General features: G+C 38.2%; 1 protein-coding gene across 1 annotated transcript in view; it reads left to right on the forward strand.

Annotated features, from left to right (window-relative positions):
- The window catches only part of BRWD1 (bromodomain and WD repeat domain containing 1), a 121,418-nt gene that overhangs the window by 84,865 nt on the left and 18,858 nt on the right, over window positions 1-17,695 (forward strand). The window contains exons 25-36 of the mRNA XM_042956480.1: window positions 20-127; window positions 2,323-2,447; window positions 3,075-3,157; window positions 6,506-6,617; window positions 7,215-7,276; window positions 8,006-8,161; window positions 8,605-8,725; window positions 9,948-10,073; window positions 11,249-11,321; window positions 12,872-12,913; window positions 15,285-15,431; window positions 16,057-16,209. Coding sequence (XP_042812414.1) covers window positions 20-127; window positions 2,323-2,447; window positions 3,075-3,157; window positions 6,506-6,617; window positions 7,215-7,276; window positions 8,006-8,161; window positions 8,605-8,725; window positions 9,948-10,073; window positions 11,249-11,321; window positions 12,872-12,913; window positions 15,285-15,431; window positions 16,057-16,209 — 1,308 coding nt within the window. The remainder of the gene's footprint in view (window positions 1-19; window positions 128-2,322; window positions 2,448-3,074; window positions 3,158-6,505; window positions 6,618-7,214; window positions 7,277-8,005; window positions 8,162-8,604; window positions 8,726-9,947; window positions 10,074-11,248; window positions 11,322-12,871; window positions 12,914-15,284; window positions 15,432-16,056; window positions 16,210-17,695) is intronic.

The following is a 17,695-nucleotide window of genomic DNA, read 5'->3' on the forward strand; positions in this document are numbered from 1 at the left end:
AAATGTATACTTTTTGTAGGTAATCTATTTTCGACAGGGTCACGAAGCTTATATTGAGGCTGTCAGAAGAAATAACATTTATGAACTGAACCCTAATAAGGAGCCATGGAGAAAAATGGATCTTAGGGTAAGATGATCATATTATTAAGCCATTAAACATCTAGCACTGTGTAGTTAAGTTATTTATAAATCCATTAAAAATAAACCTTCTGGAGGTATATTTCATTACTGTCTTTTTGACTGCCTACTTAAAAACATTTCTGCTGTTACCTTCTCAGCCTTAGGATCCGGCAGAAAGACGTGTTTGTCAGTGGATGGTCTTCATGTATTGCTGATTGGTGTATAAAATTATAAATGTGTTCGTCACTCAGGAAGGCAGCTTGGTAGTATATATCATTAATGTTAAAGTGTGTGTATCTGGGACATATATTCCAAAGAAGTGGCAGGTTTTCAAAAGAGGAAATACAAATTGGAAAAGAAGTTGAACCGCATGCACAGTAGACTAGTCTATTGGAAAAGCTTTAGCTTCCCTATACTTAACCAGTTAAATAAAAAAATAAAAAAAAATTTTTTTTTAAGCAGTGAAAGAAAAAAACCCCCACATTTTAGCAAGTAGCAAAGATTTTGGTTTGTTACCAGTTACTCACATTGGTGACAGGACAGGGTATATGAAACAGCCCGGGCTTTGTAGAGGCTATCTTGGCGATTGGAATTGAAACTGGAAAATATTCAGATGTTTTAAATCCATGACTTTATTTGCGGTGATTTAGGAAACAACTGGAAGTGCATGTGAGTTTATGAGCAAGACAATTCCATATCCCTGTTAATAAAAACAAAAGTTAGAAAAAGTCCATATATTCTACAGTACTGAATGGATCAAATCATGGTACATTTTGCAGAGTTGACTATGGTATGAAGCCCACTGCGTAATTGAGGCTTTTAAAATACTTGAGTGAATGACTGTTAAATTTTTATAATTTATTACTAAGAGAAAAAATGGGATGTGAAATGTTGTTTGTGGTTATGGTAATAAAAACTTGCAGACATGCAGTCAACCAGAATAAATACATCAAAATGTCAATGGTGATTATGTATGGAATAGCATTGCCGTTGATTTTTTTTTTATTCTTTGTATTTTATATGTTTTTGATACTTTCAGTAACTATTAGAAGGTAAAAACAACTATCTTAGCAAAGATAGCCGTTTTTTTTTTCTTCTTCTTCTTTATTTATTGATTTTGAGAGAGGGAGAGAGAGAGAAGCCCAAGCAGGCTCTCTGCTGTCAGCGCAGATCCCGATGTGGGGCTCAATCCCACGAACAGTGAGATCATGAGTAGAAGTTGGACATTTAAGGGACCGAGCCACCCAGGCATTGCCAAACATAGCTGTTCTTAACTCTCCTTCAACTTAGTGGCTCTCCGTCTTGAATTTGGCTTACCATATGCTCTGATTTATTTAGGTCTGTTTCACTTATCACTGAGTTGATCCTCATTATTCACAGATTCCATATTTGTCATTTTGCCTACTAGCTGCATGTTATTTGTAACCCCAAATCAATGCTCAGGGTGCTTTCTGGTCATTTGCAAACACACACACAGTGGCAATAAATTTGATTTCCCTGACCGGCCTGTTACCTCCTGAGGTCGAGTGAGGTGATACCTTCTTGTTTGAGCTCTCACATCATAAATAAGTGTCCTTCTCACGATCTATTGAATGCAACATAAATAACTTTAGTGTTTTTATGCTTTTTTTTTGGTGACTTACTGTTTAACATAGCCCCCGAGTGTGATGCTTTAAAGTGCTCTGCTGTGTTACTCAGTACAAGAAGGTGATGATGTGCTTTCTGGAGAGAACACCTGTGTTAGATAAGCTTTGTCTAGGCATGAATGAGAAGTCCTTTTGGCTATTGAGTTCAGTGCTAATGAATCAACAGCATCTTCAATGAGATGTCTTTACACAGAGACACACATAAAACAAGATGATGTATCTCTAGGAAGAGAACAGAGCCAGAAAGAAATTCACATTATTCACAGTAATTGTCTTTAGATATTGTGCTGATCAGTGACTCTTATGTGTTCCTTCTTAACACTTTGTGGTATGTTTTCTAAAGTGAGTATATTCCTTATGTTTGAAACAGTATTAAATGTCTATCCTGAAAAAGACGTGAAGATTAATTTTAGCAAAGTGATTTAATCACTGTTAAATTGGAAACCTGACTTACAAGTTGACTTAATGTGGCAATATGTGGAGATTTATAGTCTTGAGAAATTGCTTTATTTTAACCATTTTAAACATTGCATTCTTTAAAAAATATCTGTTAAAGGATCAAGAGTTGGTCAAAATAGTTGGAATACGATACGAGGTTGGGCCCCCTACGCTCTGTTGCCTCAAACTAGCATTTATAGATCCTGCAACTGGAAAACTTTTGGACAAATCTTTCTCTATTAGGTATGTGTTACTCTTTTTTTTTTTTATGGAATTGTTTAAATTTAGATGTTTCTTCTTGCTGATCAGCATGTCCCTCATAACTGCAGGGTGAATAGTGGAGCACTATGGACAGCCTAAGGCGGGAGTTGAGGTGCTCATAGCTGGGAGTAAAAGCAGTATGCTGTAGCAACAATTAGGCATTGGCATGTTTATACCTTTTTCCATGCCACTAATGTGTGGAGAACTCTGGCCTGTAGGGGAATTTGTGTCTGTCTTTGTTTTTGAGAAAATGTTAGAATAAATGATTTGCTAAATGTGTGCTGTCCATTATGGTGGCCCTTAGCCACGTGCGGCTCTTGAGCTCTTGAAATGTGGCCGATTTCAATGGAGTGTGATGTACACACTGGATTTTGAAGACTTGGTATGAAGAAAAAGTATGTAAGGTATCTCGTTATTTTGTATTGATAACATGGTGAAACCGTATTTAGGGTACATGGGATAAATTAATTTTACTAGTTTCTCTACTTTTTTTAATAAGGCTAGTCAGAAAAAAATTAGAAATGCAGCTCCCATCCTGTTTCTTTTGGACATTGTTGCTTTAGACTGTAACCTGCTCAGGGAGTTTGATAATCTTTTATTTCTGTTTAGATACCATGATATGCCGGATGTCATTGACTTTCTTGTACTGCGTCAATTTTATGATGAAGCAAGACAGAGGAATTGGCAGTCTTGTAAGTCTGTTCTTACTGAGTTTCATACACTGTTAGAAAATGATCTCTCAGTTTATTGGCCTATTTTTTTGTTGTGGTGCTGCTTGTTATGGTGGATGCAAACATGTGAATTCTGGAAAGAAATAGAAGTGCCTGGAAAGTATTTTTTGCTTTACTGCTTCTTCGTAAGGACTGTTAGCCAAGCAGCATTTCTTGTGGGGATTATTTCTTACGCGTTGACTGTATGTTAGAGGTGAACTTTTATATCCTTTCACGTGTCCACAGTCTGCATTTTTTTCTATCTTTACTGTGACTGGTATAATTCACAAAGTTATCTTATGATCTAAAACAATCAGGAAATTGAAAAATAATGTAAATTACTTCTAATCTGCATTGTAAATAGTGCAGCCACTTAGGAGAGTTCATTCGCCTTTGAGCAGTTTTGGTCTCTTATTAGGAATAGTAAGTTTTAGGCTCTGTCGTCTAGTGTACACGTTTGTAAATGATGTTAAGGCCTCATTAATTTTCCTAGTTGTTGCTGCTTTTTTCTAAAGTACTACAAATAGGTAAATTTTCGACAAATTCCCTGAGTCACCCCTATTTGAAATGAAAGATTTTGGAGAACGTGGCTGTTCTTAGTGGACTATTTTTAACGGTAATAACCACACAAATAGTCAGGACTGTTTTGGGACTAAAGGAAATTTTTCTTGAAGAAAAACATCTAGCCATACACAGAAACAACCAAGACCAAACTCCAGTCATCTGGAATGTGCCGGAGTTAAGGTCAATAGCCAAATTCTGAAGAACTTCAAAGCTTCGCATCTGTTCTGTTTATCCAACACCCATGACGTCTAAGTTGGAAGCTCTCATTTTGTTCCGCCCACATGTGCATCCAGAAATTGTTTTAAACTCCCGTTCTCTGTAGCTGAGCTCTAGAGATGGATTCCCACTTGCCTCTTGAAATTTAGTGCCTTTGTTTTATTTTTGTGATTGGGAAATTAATGTACCAGATCTTTTAATTAATTCAATTCCCCCCCCCATAAAATCTGACCGATTCTCTCGAAGTTTGAGCGGTGTTAGTAAAGGAAGTTGCTCAATCCTGATTTTATTGCGTGAAGAACTTTACTAAGCATGTTTATTCTACTCTTGAATAGGCAAAAACAGGTTTTTTTTTTTTAATTCTTAAGGAAAAGCCAGGTTTTACCTTCAGAAAAGTGATTTCTTAAGGCTCCTTTTAATTTAAAGTGTTATCTTACAGTGAAAAATACTTTTATCTAAACCGAAAGTATCTTCTAGTTGTTTTGTTTTTGAATTTTTTTTTTTTAAAGTTTTATGTTTGAGGGGCGCCTGGGTGGCTCAGTTGGTTAAGTGTCTGACTTCGGCTCAGGTCATGATCTTGGGGTCCGTGAGTTCGAGCCCTGTGTCGGGCTCTGTCCTGACAGCTCAGAGCCCGGAGCCTGTTTCAGATTCTGTGTCTCCCTGTCTCTGACCCTCCCTCGTTCATGCTCTGTCTCTCTCTCTCTCAAAAATAAATAAACGGTAAAAAAAAAATTTTTAAGTTTATGTTTGAAAGAGAGAGAGAGAGCGAGGGGAGGGGCAGAGAGAGAGAGAGGAGAGGGAGGATCCCAAGCAGGCTTCATGCTGTTCACGCAGAGCCCAACGCGGGGCTCCACCTCACAAACTGCGGGATCATGACCTGAGCCAAGATCAAGCGTCCCACCCAGGTGTTCCTCTTCTAGTTTTAGATAAATAGGGAAGGAAAGTATTATAAAGTTGGTTCTTGGTATCAAAAACTGGCTTTTTTTTTTTTTTAAGTTTATCTATTTGTTTTGAGAGAGAGAGAGAGCCAGTGGGAGAGGAGCAGAGATAGAGGAAGAATCTTAAGCAGGTTCCACGCTCAGCACGGAGCCGGACGTGGGGCTCGATCCTGCAGCCCTGGGATCATGACCTGAGCTGAAATCAAGAGTCTGACTGAGCACCCAGGCGTCCTGGGTGTCTAGTGACTTTGAAAAATATAAAATGTGCATAAAAGTCATGTTTATGTGAATTTAAAAATATTTTAAGAACCTCAAAACATGCAGCTCCAGTAGTGATACTGCTGTTGTTTTCAGTTTTAGAGAATTCCGTGGAAGCATACTTGGTTAGTACTCTTTGTGGGTATTTTATTACATAAATATTCTCTTTCTGAGGAGTGAAATACAGCTTTAATTTTGATGGATACCATTTCTGTCAAACCTTCCTTGAAAGCAGAATTGTTAATCTACCAAGGAATTGTTAGTGGTGGCTAAGCAACTTTTTTTGTTACTGGTTTTGTTTTGAGAAAGGTGGAATGGATGGAAGGGAAGAGGTGGGGTTATGACAGCAGTCTGTGTTCCTTCTGTAACGTGAAACCGAGCTCACCTACAGTGTGTTCCTCTAGAAGGGATGCCGTTGTAGGGTACACAGACGATTACTGGAGTCAGTTGGAGCATTCTGTACAGTTACTTTGGCTTGTGGATGGAGCCCTCCTAAGATCTGCTTCCTGCTTCTATATATCCTCCTGAGATAAAGGGATATGTGGGTGTTTAATTCTTTTTTTTATTAAAATTTTTTTTAACGTTTATTTTATTTTTGAGAGAGAGAGAGAGAGCGAGAGAGCGTGAGCAGAGGAGGGTCAGAGAGAGAGGGAGACACAGAATCCAAAGCAGGCTCCAGGCTTTGAGCTGTCAGCACAGAGCCCCATGAGGGGCTTGAACTCACAAACTGTGAGATCATGACCTGAGCCGACGTTGGACGCTTAACTGACTGAGCCACCCAGGCGCCCCTAATTCTTTTAAGTAATAAAGTATGTAAGCATATCCTAGGGTATATCTAGAACTGATTTTTAATGTGAAGTCTTAAGAATTAAAATTCTGTTTTATGTGGAAATATTTATATAGGGAGAGCTTTAGAATAATCATGGATTCTAGTCATACTTTTAGAATATGTTTTATTCAGGAAGTACATGTTTCAGAGGTATTTAATATACTTATTAAGCAAGTATATTTTGATCATATACATCGTTGTAGAAGATTATTGAGTTTTGTTAAGCTTTGTTCTTTGTTCCATGTTGTAAAATGTGGTCGAACCTATTTTGGGGAAATGTTTGGATCCAGTAAACAACAGAATCCAGTCGGAAGCATGTTAGTCTATTGCACTGTATGGTTATACACCGTCAGTAAATTACTCAGTGTGACATTGTATCTTTTTACATTTATTTTATTGCTGAAGATTGCTGGAAAGTGGGGAAGGATGGCTGATTTTAAGATAAAAAAAGTAATTTCTTTTTTTATCTCTATCATGGTATTTTATAAATTAAAAATGTGTCTCAGACTTGGTCATCTTTTATAGGTGATAGGTTCCGTTCTATCATTGATGATGCTTGGTGGTTTGGAACAGTGCTAAGTCAAGAGCCATATCAGCCGCAGTACCCTGATAGTCATTTCCAGTGCTACATCGTTAGGTCTGTATGCAGTTGAAGTGAATTCTCTACAGACATTCGTTCATTGTGGTGGGTGGTTTTATGAATAATATGTTTCAGGTGAAAGACCATGATTTAGTCTGTCATTGAGTCCTGTCCGTCATCCCCATGCAGTGTCTCTTGCACCCCCTGGCTGCTTCCCGTTCACCAGAACCCCCTCGGGACAGGTTCTGCTTGCCTCTCTGGTCCCATTTCTGTAGCCTCCTAATAGTTCCTAGTTGAGGAGCACATATTACATCATTTTCCCTGTTCAAGGAAATCGTTGCTGCTTTTCCATTGGCTGTGGAATAAAGTCACATTCTGAAGTGTGGCATTCAAGGCTTCACAGGGTTGTTGAGTTTTTTCCACCTACCCTGGGTACAAGCCACACAGGACTTCTGACTTTGTCTTTGAACATTTTTAATGCTTTCTTTTTCTCATAATGTATTCTCCTAAAAAAATCTTACGGTTAATATTTAAACTTTCATTGCTACAATGAGGTTTTCACATTTTATTTTTGTTTACTCTTTTGTGGATACCTAGTTATTAGCCACAAGTTGTTTTTATGAGAGGCTAACTGGACTTTTGGTTTTTTAATAGGTGGGACAATACTGAAATTGAAAAACTTAGCCCATGGGACATGGAACCAATTCCTGATAATGGTATATGATTCTTTTTTTAAGTTTTAGCAGAAACTATTTAAAAAATTTTTTTTAAACACTTATTTTTGAGAGACAGAGGGAGAGGGAGGGCCAGAGAGAGGGAGAGAATCCCAAGCAGGCTCCATGCTGTGAGCGCAGAACCTGATGCAGAACTCAGACTCGTGAACCATGAGATCATGATCTGATTCGAAATCAGGAGTCGGATATTTAACCGACTGAGTTACCCAGGAGCCCCATGGTATATCATTTTTCAATAATGAAAATATTTGACCTGTTTTCAGTAACCGTGAGCTTTACTAACCCCCCACAGAATTAATATGAATCTGGCTGATTAATTCTTATCCTAGGCTTCAAGTTTGATGCTGACTGCATTTTAATAGCCCATTATCATTTCTTACATAATCCTGGCTAGTCGTTTTGTAGCATTTCTCTCCGTTTGGGTTTGTTTCATATTTACTCATTATCCAGGGTTTGCATTTCTGGTGCTAGTGTTAGAGATGTGGTATATGGTCCTCAGTGCATCATATCATGAGGCACATGATGTCCATTTGTCCTATTACCGGGGGTGTTAATTTTCATCATGTGACTTAGGTGGTGTCCCAGGTTTCTCCACTATAAAACCACTGCTTTTTCCTTTGTAGTGTCTGGTTTAGGAGTTTTGACAACTTAAGTATAATATATATTTGGTTAATTATTTTTCTTTCTTGTTCTTTGGAATGGAATTTATAGTTGACCCACCTGAAGAGTTAGGAGCTAGTATTTCTGTCACTTCCGATGAGCTAGAGAAATTACTCTACAAACCTCAAGATGGTGAATGGGGCCAGAAATCGAGAGATGAAGAATGTGAACGAATTATTAGTGGTATAGACCAACTTTTGAATCTTGGTAAGTTTTTAGTGTGGAATGTTTCATGTTCAAGTTTTCCTTTCCTCAAAGGTATTTTTTTTATTTAATTTTGAGAGACAGAGAGTAGGAGTGGGGGAGGAGCAGAGAGAGAGGGAGACATAGAATCCGAAGCAGGCTCCAGTCTCCAGGCTCTGAGTGGTCAGCACAGAGCCTGACGTGGGTCTCGAACCCAGGGACCATGAGATCATGACCTGAGCCAAAGTCAGCCACTCAATCGACCGAGCCACCCAGGCGCCCCTCCACAAAAGTATTTTAAAAGCACAGCAAACTTTGGTGGCATTCTTCACTACAGTTTCTACTTGCTCCTTTTTGTTTGGGCCTGCATTGTTAAACGTGGCTCTAGTTTTGAGGAATTTGCAGAGAAATAATCTCCTGTGGGTAAAGAATTTATTGATGAAAATGTTTTGTGTCTGCCTTCATAGACATAGCAGCGGCTTTCGCGGGGCCAGTTGATCTGTGTACGTACCCGAAGTATTGCACCGTAGTAGCTTATCCAACCGACCTCTACACGATTCGAATGAGGCTCGTGAATCGATTCTACAGGTTAGTAGAAACCTCCTTTCACGATAGTTTGAAAAGGTGTTTGGTCATCCTGAGTGGAGTGAATGGAAGTGGTGGTTGATCGTGACAGTGGTGGAGTGGGGGCTGATGCACGCTATTTTCTGTTTCACTCTCTTTCATTATAGTGATCTTGTGGTCTTCTGTGGTAAGACACTGTTCGATGTTGGAGAGGCGTCGGATTAAAAAAAATTCCACGTGCTTCTTACAAATTACGTTAAGTAGTTAGACATCATATTTATTTGCGTGTTATTCCTATTTAGCAGCTTGATTTTAAAAATAAAGTTGAATTTTAAAAATTGGCCTTTGAAAGATTGATTCCCCAGTGTCATCAGCTTTTTATCTTTGGCTTCTAGAGCATTGATAACTATAAAATTTCCTATTCTTAGTGATTTTTAAATTTTTTAAAAAATATTTATTTATTTATTTATTGCTTATTTATTTCTGAGTGAGAGAGAGAGAGAGAGACAGAGAGAGACAGAGAGAGACAGAGAGCTTGTGGGGAAGGGGCTGAGAGAGAAGGAGACATAGAATCCAGGGAGACACAGGCTCCAGGCTCCGAGCTGTCAGCACAGAGCCCAATGGGCTCGAACTCATGAACTGTGAGTGAGATCATGACCTGAGTGGAAGTCGGACGCTTTACCGACTGAGCTACCCAGGTGCCCTGATTCTCAGTGATTTTTTTAAATTTTAAGTAATTGATAGTATTTTATTTGTTACAATTCATCTACTTTGAGAAATTACCATTTCAAAAAACTGACTTCTTACATCGATGGTATACTTTATCTCTGTAGCCAGACATGGGAATGTGCATTTGTTCAGAAACCACTTTGCCAGGTTACTCTCTTAGGATTGATGATATTTAACACCTTTTCTTCTTTGAGTCTCAGTAGCTTCCGTTGTGCCTGTAGACACTGTGAAAGGGAGGGTTGCTCCAGGTTGCTCTGGATGTGATGAAGTGAACTGTTAAGATTTTTGGTCTTTAATTGTATTCTCTGTGGTTTAGCTTCCAGTATAATTGCTTATGGTTATGATCAGGTTGAGAGCATTAGAAGGTTATTCATTGTAACTTTGCACTTAGGATTTAATATATTAATACATGCTGGCTTAACGTGCTGGGAATTTTTTTTTTTTTTTTTTTTTTTTAAACCTGGTTTCTGTGTTTTTGTTTTCTGAGCTCTAAATTGCCTACTTTTTTGTTTTGAAGGAGGCTATCTGCATTAGTTTGGGAAGTCAGATACATAGAACATAATGCCAGGACATTTAATGAGCCTGAGAGTGTAATTGCAAGATCAGCTAAGAAGATAACTGACCAACTTTTAAAATTTATCAAGTAAGTTACCTCCTATTATAGATGTGGAAAGTGGCTTTGCATGTCTGTACCTCTTGCAGCGATCTAGTTCTTAATTTTTGCTCTCTGAATTACACCCTTTTATTAATATGCTATGTTAAATAACATTTCTGTACATATTTATTGTGATTATTACTTTTAGTAAAGGCATGAAAAACAGAACAATCCAATGTTTTCTGCTTTTTAAAATTGAAATAATTTTATACTACAGAAGTTGCCCTATATATACCCTTCACCGGGTTCCCCTTAGTCATTTTTCATGACTGTGGTGTCCTTATGAAACATGAAGAAATTACTCTTGGTATAACACTAATGGCTGCACACGCTTGCTTGCATTGGGAGATCATTTAGGAGGAGGACGGAAAGTGGGATCTGTTTTAACATCATCTGTTCTGATGAACGTTGTCTGTCACTTTGGACAAATTGCTCAGCCTGTTTCCTTTGAAATTAATGAATTGTGCTGTGTGATCTTAATGCCTTTTTACCATAGCCATAAAAATTGTTTGAAAGAATTATGTATCAGAGAAGATAATTTATATACTGTGCCATCATTTTTACTATGTGGCTACAAACTGGGAAGTAACTGGTTCTGGTCTATCTTGCTTTGCTGGGTGGAATCCACTTCTTGCCTGGACGACCTGGACTGGTTTCCTCTTCCCCAGGACTTTCATTTTTTTCTACTTCAGGAAAATCACATACCCATTTTCATCTTCTTCATGCCTACTAGATAGTCCTATTTCAGCATTCTTTCTTCTGTGTGTACAGGGAAGTTAAGATCTAATTTGCTTTAATTTCTGCTTCTCCCCTCTATTTTGTCTCAAGTCAATCCATGTTCCTGGTACTTACTGTACGAATATGCCTAGTGATGTTAGGAACACTCATCTTCACATTCATCCAGTTGAGGCCATAATTGGATTATTTCTGGATTGCCAGCTTAATTTTTATACATACTTAGCTGGGGAAACAAAAACTTACTTTCCATATTCTAAGATGGTCAGTTGTTTCCACAGAGGGTAGATTAAAAAACTGGGTATTCCTTTGCTTGAAATTAGGTATGCATACTTGGGGAACTGTTTATATCTTAACCTGTAGTTTGAATCTTTGACATCAGACATGACAACTGCATACTCTTAAACATGTGAAAAATTGCTTTTTAGGAATCAAGACTGTACACATATCTCAGAACTTTCTAACACTTCCGAAAATGATGAGCAAAATGCCGAGGATTTGGTAATGAAGTTTGTCAATTTTATAATGATTTCTGTTCGTTTCAAATGGTAATTTAAAAATATTGAGTGAAGTAGAAAAATAACAATTCTTGCTATATTCCAATGAACTATGAAACTATTTTGATAAAAATACATATATTTTTTGGTTTTTTCAATATATGAAATTTATTGTCAAATTGGTTTCCATACAACACCCAGTGCTCATCCCAAAAGGTGCCCTCCTCAATACCCATCACCTCCTTCCCCCCACCCCCCCGCCATTAACCCTCAGTTTGTTCTCAGTTTTTGAGAGTCTCTTATGCTTTGGCTCTCTCCCACTCTAACCTCTTTTTTTTTTTTTTCCTTCCCCTCCCCCATGGGTTTCTGTTAAGTTTCTCAGGATCCACATAAGAGTGAAAACATATGGTATCTGTCTTTCTCTGTATGGCTTATTTCACTTAGCATCACACTCTCCAGTTCCATCCACGTTGCTACAAAGGGCCATATTTCGTTTTTTCTCACTGTCACGTAGTACTCCATTGTGTATATAAACCACAATTTCTTTATCCATTCATCAGTTGAAGGACATTTAGGCTCTTTCCACAATTTGGCTATTGTTGAAAGTGCTGCTGTAAACCTTGGGGTCCAAGTGCCCCTATGCATCAGCCCTCCTGTATCCCTTGGGTACATTCCTAGCAGTGCTATTGCTGGGCCATAGGGTAGGTCTATTTTTAATTTTTTGAGGAACCTCCACACTGTTTTCCAGAGTAGCCGTACCAGTTTGCATTCCCACCAACAGTGCAAGAGGGTTCCTGTTTGATAAAAATATATTTTTAATTATCCAGATATTCAGTGAAGTAATTTGTTTTAACCAATAATTGATACCAAATAAACAGCATATGTCTGCGTGAATAACATAGCTGAGGAATGTGTCCTCTACTTTTGCAATTTCTAAGAGTTGGATTTGATTGTAATTACAAATTAACGAACTTGACCATGCTCACAGTACCCACAAGTTCTTCACTCAAGGTGGTATCAAAGTTCAAGGCAAATATCAGTGATGCTGGGTAATTTCACTTCATACAGAATCGAGCAGGAAGTTACAGGAGTTCTGTATAGTGTCAATTTCTACACAGACCCTTATTGCGATTCACTGATTCTCTTGGTAATTTCTATCGGAATAAAAATGGCCATGCAAATATTTGATTTAGGGAATAAGAAAATGTGTGGAGTATGAAATTCAGAACAGTAGGAAATGGTTTCTTGGGTTTTATGGATAGAGATGAAACACACATTGGAAGTTGCTTATGCATGTCCTATTTAGGTCTTGCACAAAGCACCTTTTTATAGCTATCTATAGGAATTAGTTTTCCTAGGGAGTGTAGAGGGTTATTAAGAATGGTTGGTTTATGGGAGTCTGGGTGCCACAAAGACCTGATAGGGTCTGCCTTTTGAGATTTTTGTGAACAAGTTAAAATCCTTGTAAGACCTAATGTGTTTGATACGCTTTTAGGTTATTACGTTTCGGATGAGAATATTAACACTTAACGGTGCTCTGATTTTTGTTCGTAGGATGATAGTGATCTTCCTAAAACATCTTCTGGAAGAAGGAGAGTAAGTTAATCTGTTCGACTGACCTTTGTTGTTTGCTTATTCTGTATTTTGAAAGCAGCCTCAGATTTCAGGTGTTACTCTGAAAAGTTACCTTGATAATGGGTATCGAGCATTTGTTAAAAGAAATGGGAAATCACTGAGAGGCGGGTAGTCAGGGAAGGTTTAGTGGAAGAGTTGGGACTTGAACTTTGTTTTCAGAATGAGCTGGAGGAGAAAGAGGACGTGCACAAAATAAGGAGCATTTGGGACCCGTGTCACAAAGTAGGCACGTGTAGCATGCCACTAGGCTAGTGGTAGAGCACTGGCCTGCCCAGTGTAGGGACTGAGTGTTGGGGTGAGCAGGGGGGCTGTGTCTGGCTGTTACGTTGGGAGTGCATGATGGTGATCTTGAAAACCAAGGACTTCATTTAAATTTAAAGGAGAGACTCCGTTTCACCACCATAATAGATGCAGAGGTTTTGAAGGATGACAGAATCGGTACTAAAGGAAGTGAGGAACCTGTTGCAAGAACTAGAGTGTAAGGCAGAGCCTCGTCAGGGACTGTGCTTGTGTGCAGTGGGAAGGCTGGTAGAGGAGGAGCCCTTGTAGGGGAATGTTCACTAGGGTTTGCTGAATAAACCTTTGTTTTAAATGACACCTGTTGGGAAGATGCAGTTAAGGAGAATGACGTATGGATAGAATGAGTTTTTAGATACTGGGTTTGGTTATAAGTTTTAGATACTAAGTTTGAATTGTGGCGTCACCAGCAGCTCTTGTGGTTATAATGTAACATATTAATTAAAGGAAAGGTTATTAAATTTTTTTAAATGTTTATTTTGAGAGACAGAGACAGTGCAAGTGGGGGAGGGGCAGAGAGAGAGAGAGAGAGAGAGAGAAAGAGAGAGAGAGAGAGAGAGACACTCCCAAGCAGGCTCCGCACTGTCAACGCAGAGCATGACATGCGGCTCGGACCCACAAACTGTGAGATCATGACTTGAGCCAAAACCAAGAATCGGACATTTAAACAGACTGAGTCACTGAGGCACCCCTAAGGAAAGGTTATTAATTTAAAAATGCTTAACATTTTATTTTTAAGTTTTTTTTTAATGTTTATTTTTGAGAGAGAGCATGAGCAGGGGAGGGGCAGAGAGAGGGAGACAGAGGAGCTGAAGCTGTGCTGCCAGCAGAGTCCAATGTGAGGTTCAAACTCATGAACTGTAAGGTCACAACCTGAGCCGAAGTCAGACTGGCTCCCCTAAAATGCTTAACATTTCAAATTTTGTCCAAATACTGCTTAAATTTAAGCTTTTTATCATACTAATTTTCCTAATATGCTTGCGCCAAATAACAGTGGGAAGTTAGACTTGAAGAATTGTCATCTGATTGTCATTTTCGTATAATTTCTTATTTTGGGGGAAAATAATTTCATTTTTAAACAAAATCCCAGGTGTCTAGTATCTGTATAGTATTTGTTTGCTGTGGCCGCCATAGCAAATCACAAATCTAGTGGCTTAAACAATTAAAAAAAAAAAAAAAAGGTCTTCTAGGTCTGTGGATTAGAAGTCAGACATGGGTCTCAGTGGAGCTAAAATCAGGGCGGTGGCATAGCTGTGTTCCTTTCTGGAAGCCTAGGGTAGAATCCTTCTTGTTATTTTTTAGCTTCTAGAGGCTCTTGTCCCCTCGTCTTTTATCTTCAAGCCAGCAGCTTGAAGTCTCGAAGTCTCTCACTTTTAAAAGGACCTTTGTGGGGCGCCTGGGTGGTTCAGTCAGTTTAAGCGTCTGACTCTTGGTTTCGGCTTAGGTCATGTTCTTGTGGCTTCGTGGGTTTGAGCCCCACATTGGGCTCTGTGTTGACAGTGCAGAGCCTGCTTGGGCTTCTCTCTCTCCCTCTCTCTCTGCCCCTTCCCTTCTTGTCCTGTCTCTGTCTCTCAAATAAACTTAAAAAAAATTTTTTTTTAAAATCACCTTTGTGATTACATTGGGCCCATCTTGATAATCCAGGACAGTCTTCCCATCTCAGGATTCAAACCGGTGGTCAGATCTGCCATGTATAGTGACAGCCACAAGTTCTTCAATTAGGATGCAGGTATCTTTGGGGCCATTCTTTAGCCTACCACTTTGTCTAATGCGATTCTTCACTTTCTGTGAAAACGAGTTCTAAACTTGGGAGATAAGTGGTAGAATGAAAAATGTTTTCAGAGTAATGGATGTGATGTTACTGACCTTTACAGAAAAGTGGATTTCTTCTAAGTAGATAGAAAATAAAAGTAGCCACATTGTTATAGTACACAAGGCCACAGCTCACGTGCATTTTTACCACCGTACTATACCAGACCGCAGTGTGACATTTCCAAGACTGAAAAAGCTTATAATATTGTGAATGTATTTATAGGTCCGTGATTGGAAAAAAACGAGCATCAAAGCCACCAACTATGTTGAAAATAACTGGAAGAAACAGTGTAAGGAACTAGTGAACTTAATTTTTCAGTGTGAAGATTCTGAACCATTTAGACAACCTGTTGATTTGGTTGAATATCCAGTAAGTTTTGCCATTGTTTGAATGTTTGGGCCTTCTTGTTTTGTATAGAGATTGGGGTGGAGGTGTTTAAATTAAACTTTAACGAGTAAGATGTCTGAGCTTCATGTTAACTTTGTCTCTCACCGCTAAGGCAGCTGTGGAAGAGTTGTATTACACAGTTTTTCTTGAATTTTCTAGACCCCTCGTAACTTTGGCTAAGACTTAATCACTGCTACATCTCAATGGGAGGATCCTACATGTTTATCTGTTTTCTTAGTAGGCTCAGCCCCAGGAAAACTATAAACTGGATAAAAGCTCTGTATTCATTCCCCAAATATGAGAATGGAAAATGGCCTTTAAAAAAAAGATTACAAAGCACAGATTTACTGTAAAAGCTTAGAAATTACATTAAGAGTATAAAGAAGGAAATGAAAACCATTTAATATCCTACCAGATATATCATTTTGGTATATTTCTTATTTTTTCTGTATGTCTGAGCCTCTTTTTTAAAAATTATTGATGATTCTTAAGGTCCTTCTAACCTTTTTCTTTTCTCTCATTTTGAATGTTTTGGAGATCTGATGCTCTTAACATTTCTGTAAGTAGGAATCAAATCTTTGAACTAATTCTTGTTTTTAAAACCTAGGACTACCGAGATATTATAGATACTCCAATGGATTTTGGAACAGTAAGGGAAACTTTAGAAGCAGGAAATTATGACAGCCCTTTGGAATTTTGCAAAGACATCCGGTTGATATTTAGCAATGCAAAAGCATATACACCAAACAAAAGATCAAAGGTAATTTTAAAAGTGGTTCTCAATGAAAAGAGTGCGTGGTCTGTGTTGATGATCATTTTCCACTTGCTGGTACGTGTTGGAACATTAAGGATGAGTGAGGAGGGCGAGAACACTGGTAAGGCTAGAGCTCTGTCTCTCTCCCCTCACCACAGTTAATGCTTACCTTTCCTGATGTCGTGGAAACAAATGGGAATCGGAGGCAATGAGGCCACCAATGAGAAATGAACAAATTTGAACTTGATACATAGGATGGGAAAAATCTGTTTTTGTACATGTAGGAATCTTGAAGAGTGGACTTGAGATTTAATGATAGATTCTGGAAGATAATTAAAAGTAAGAAAAGGAAAATCGGAAGTGGGGGTGAGACTCCTGAGAGCATAGTAATATTTCCAACCCAAAGAGGAGACACATGAGCCATCTGATTATTGGAGAACACAGGTGGAGAGTATACCCCTAAAGTTGTGTTAAAATGTTACATGTTGGATAACTTCTCATAACTTGTTGAAGCGCAGTGAACAGACAAAGGTGTACATAAGTCTCTCAGTGAATTCTCACGAATAATCACAAACCCTTGTAGCCAGTGTGCTGGTAGTTTAACAAAGAGGGATGATTTGAGAAGACTCTAAAGAACGCACTTGCTTAATATTATAGCACTTTGTCTATGATCAGCAACTATTGCTGCTAAGTAACCATTTTGCCTTAATTTCACTTTCTCTTTATTATCCCCAGACTCTCCTGTGTTAATTATTTCTCAATCTGAGAACTGCTTCCTTGGATTCAATGTGCAGATTTCACATCACTTTAAATCAGTTTAGCATCCGGTCCAACATTTTTCCAAGTTGATGCCATTGTCCGTATTCACTGTTATTGAGACTTTGTTCCCAGAGAGAAATTTCATTCATGCTTTCCCTCGCCTTTTATGTAACATACTATTTGAGGATAGATATATCATCAACTGTACAACTTATTGGATTTTTATATATTATCAGAGTTTCAAAGTTGCAGTTAAATATATGTAACATAAGCTTTATTATTTTAACCATTTTTAAGGGTATGATTCATTGACATTAATTATATTCACAATGCTCAACAATCACTGATTTTCCTAAAACTCTTTCATCACCCCAAACAGAAACTATAACATGAAGGAGTAACTCTACATTCACTCCCCGCTTAGCCCTTGGTAAATGTCTCATCTACTTTGTCTGGATGCATTTGTCTGTTCTAGATATTTCATACATGGGATCATACAACATTTGCCCTTTCGTGTCTGGCTCCTTTCACTTAGCAGAATTTCTGAAAGGTTCATCCGTGTTATAACATGCATGAGAGCTTTATTCCTTTTTATGCCTGAATGATATTGCATTGTATGGGTATATAATATTTTGTTTATCCATTCATGTCTTGATGGACAGTTGAATTGTTTCTGTTTTTTGGCTCTTACAAATAATGCTGCCATGAATATGGATCACGCCATCTGCTAATA

This window comes from Panthera tigris, chromosome C2, assembly GCF_018350195.1.
Source record: "Panthera tigris isolate Pti1 chromosome C2, P.tigris_Pti1_mat1.1, whole genome shotgun sequence".
Taxonomy (NCBI): domain Eukaryota; kingdom Metazoa; phylum Chordata; class Mammalia; order Carnivora; family Felidae; genus Panthera; species Panthera tigris.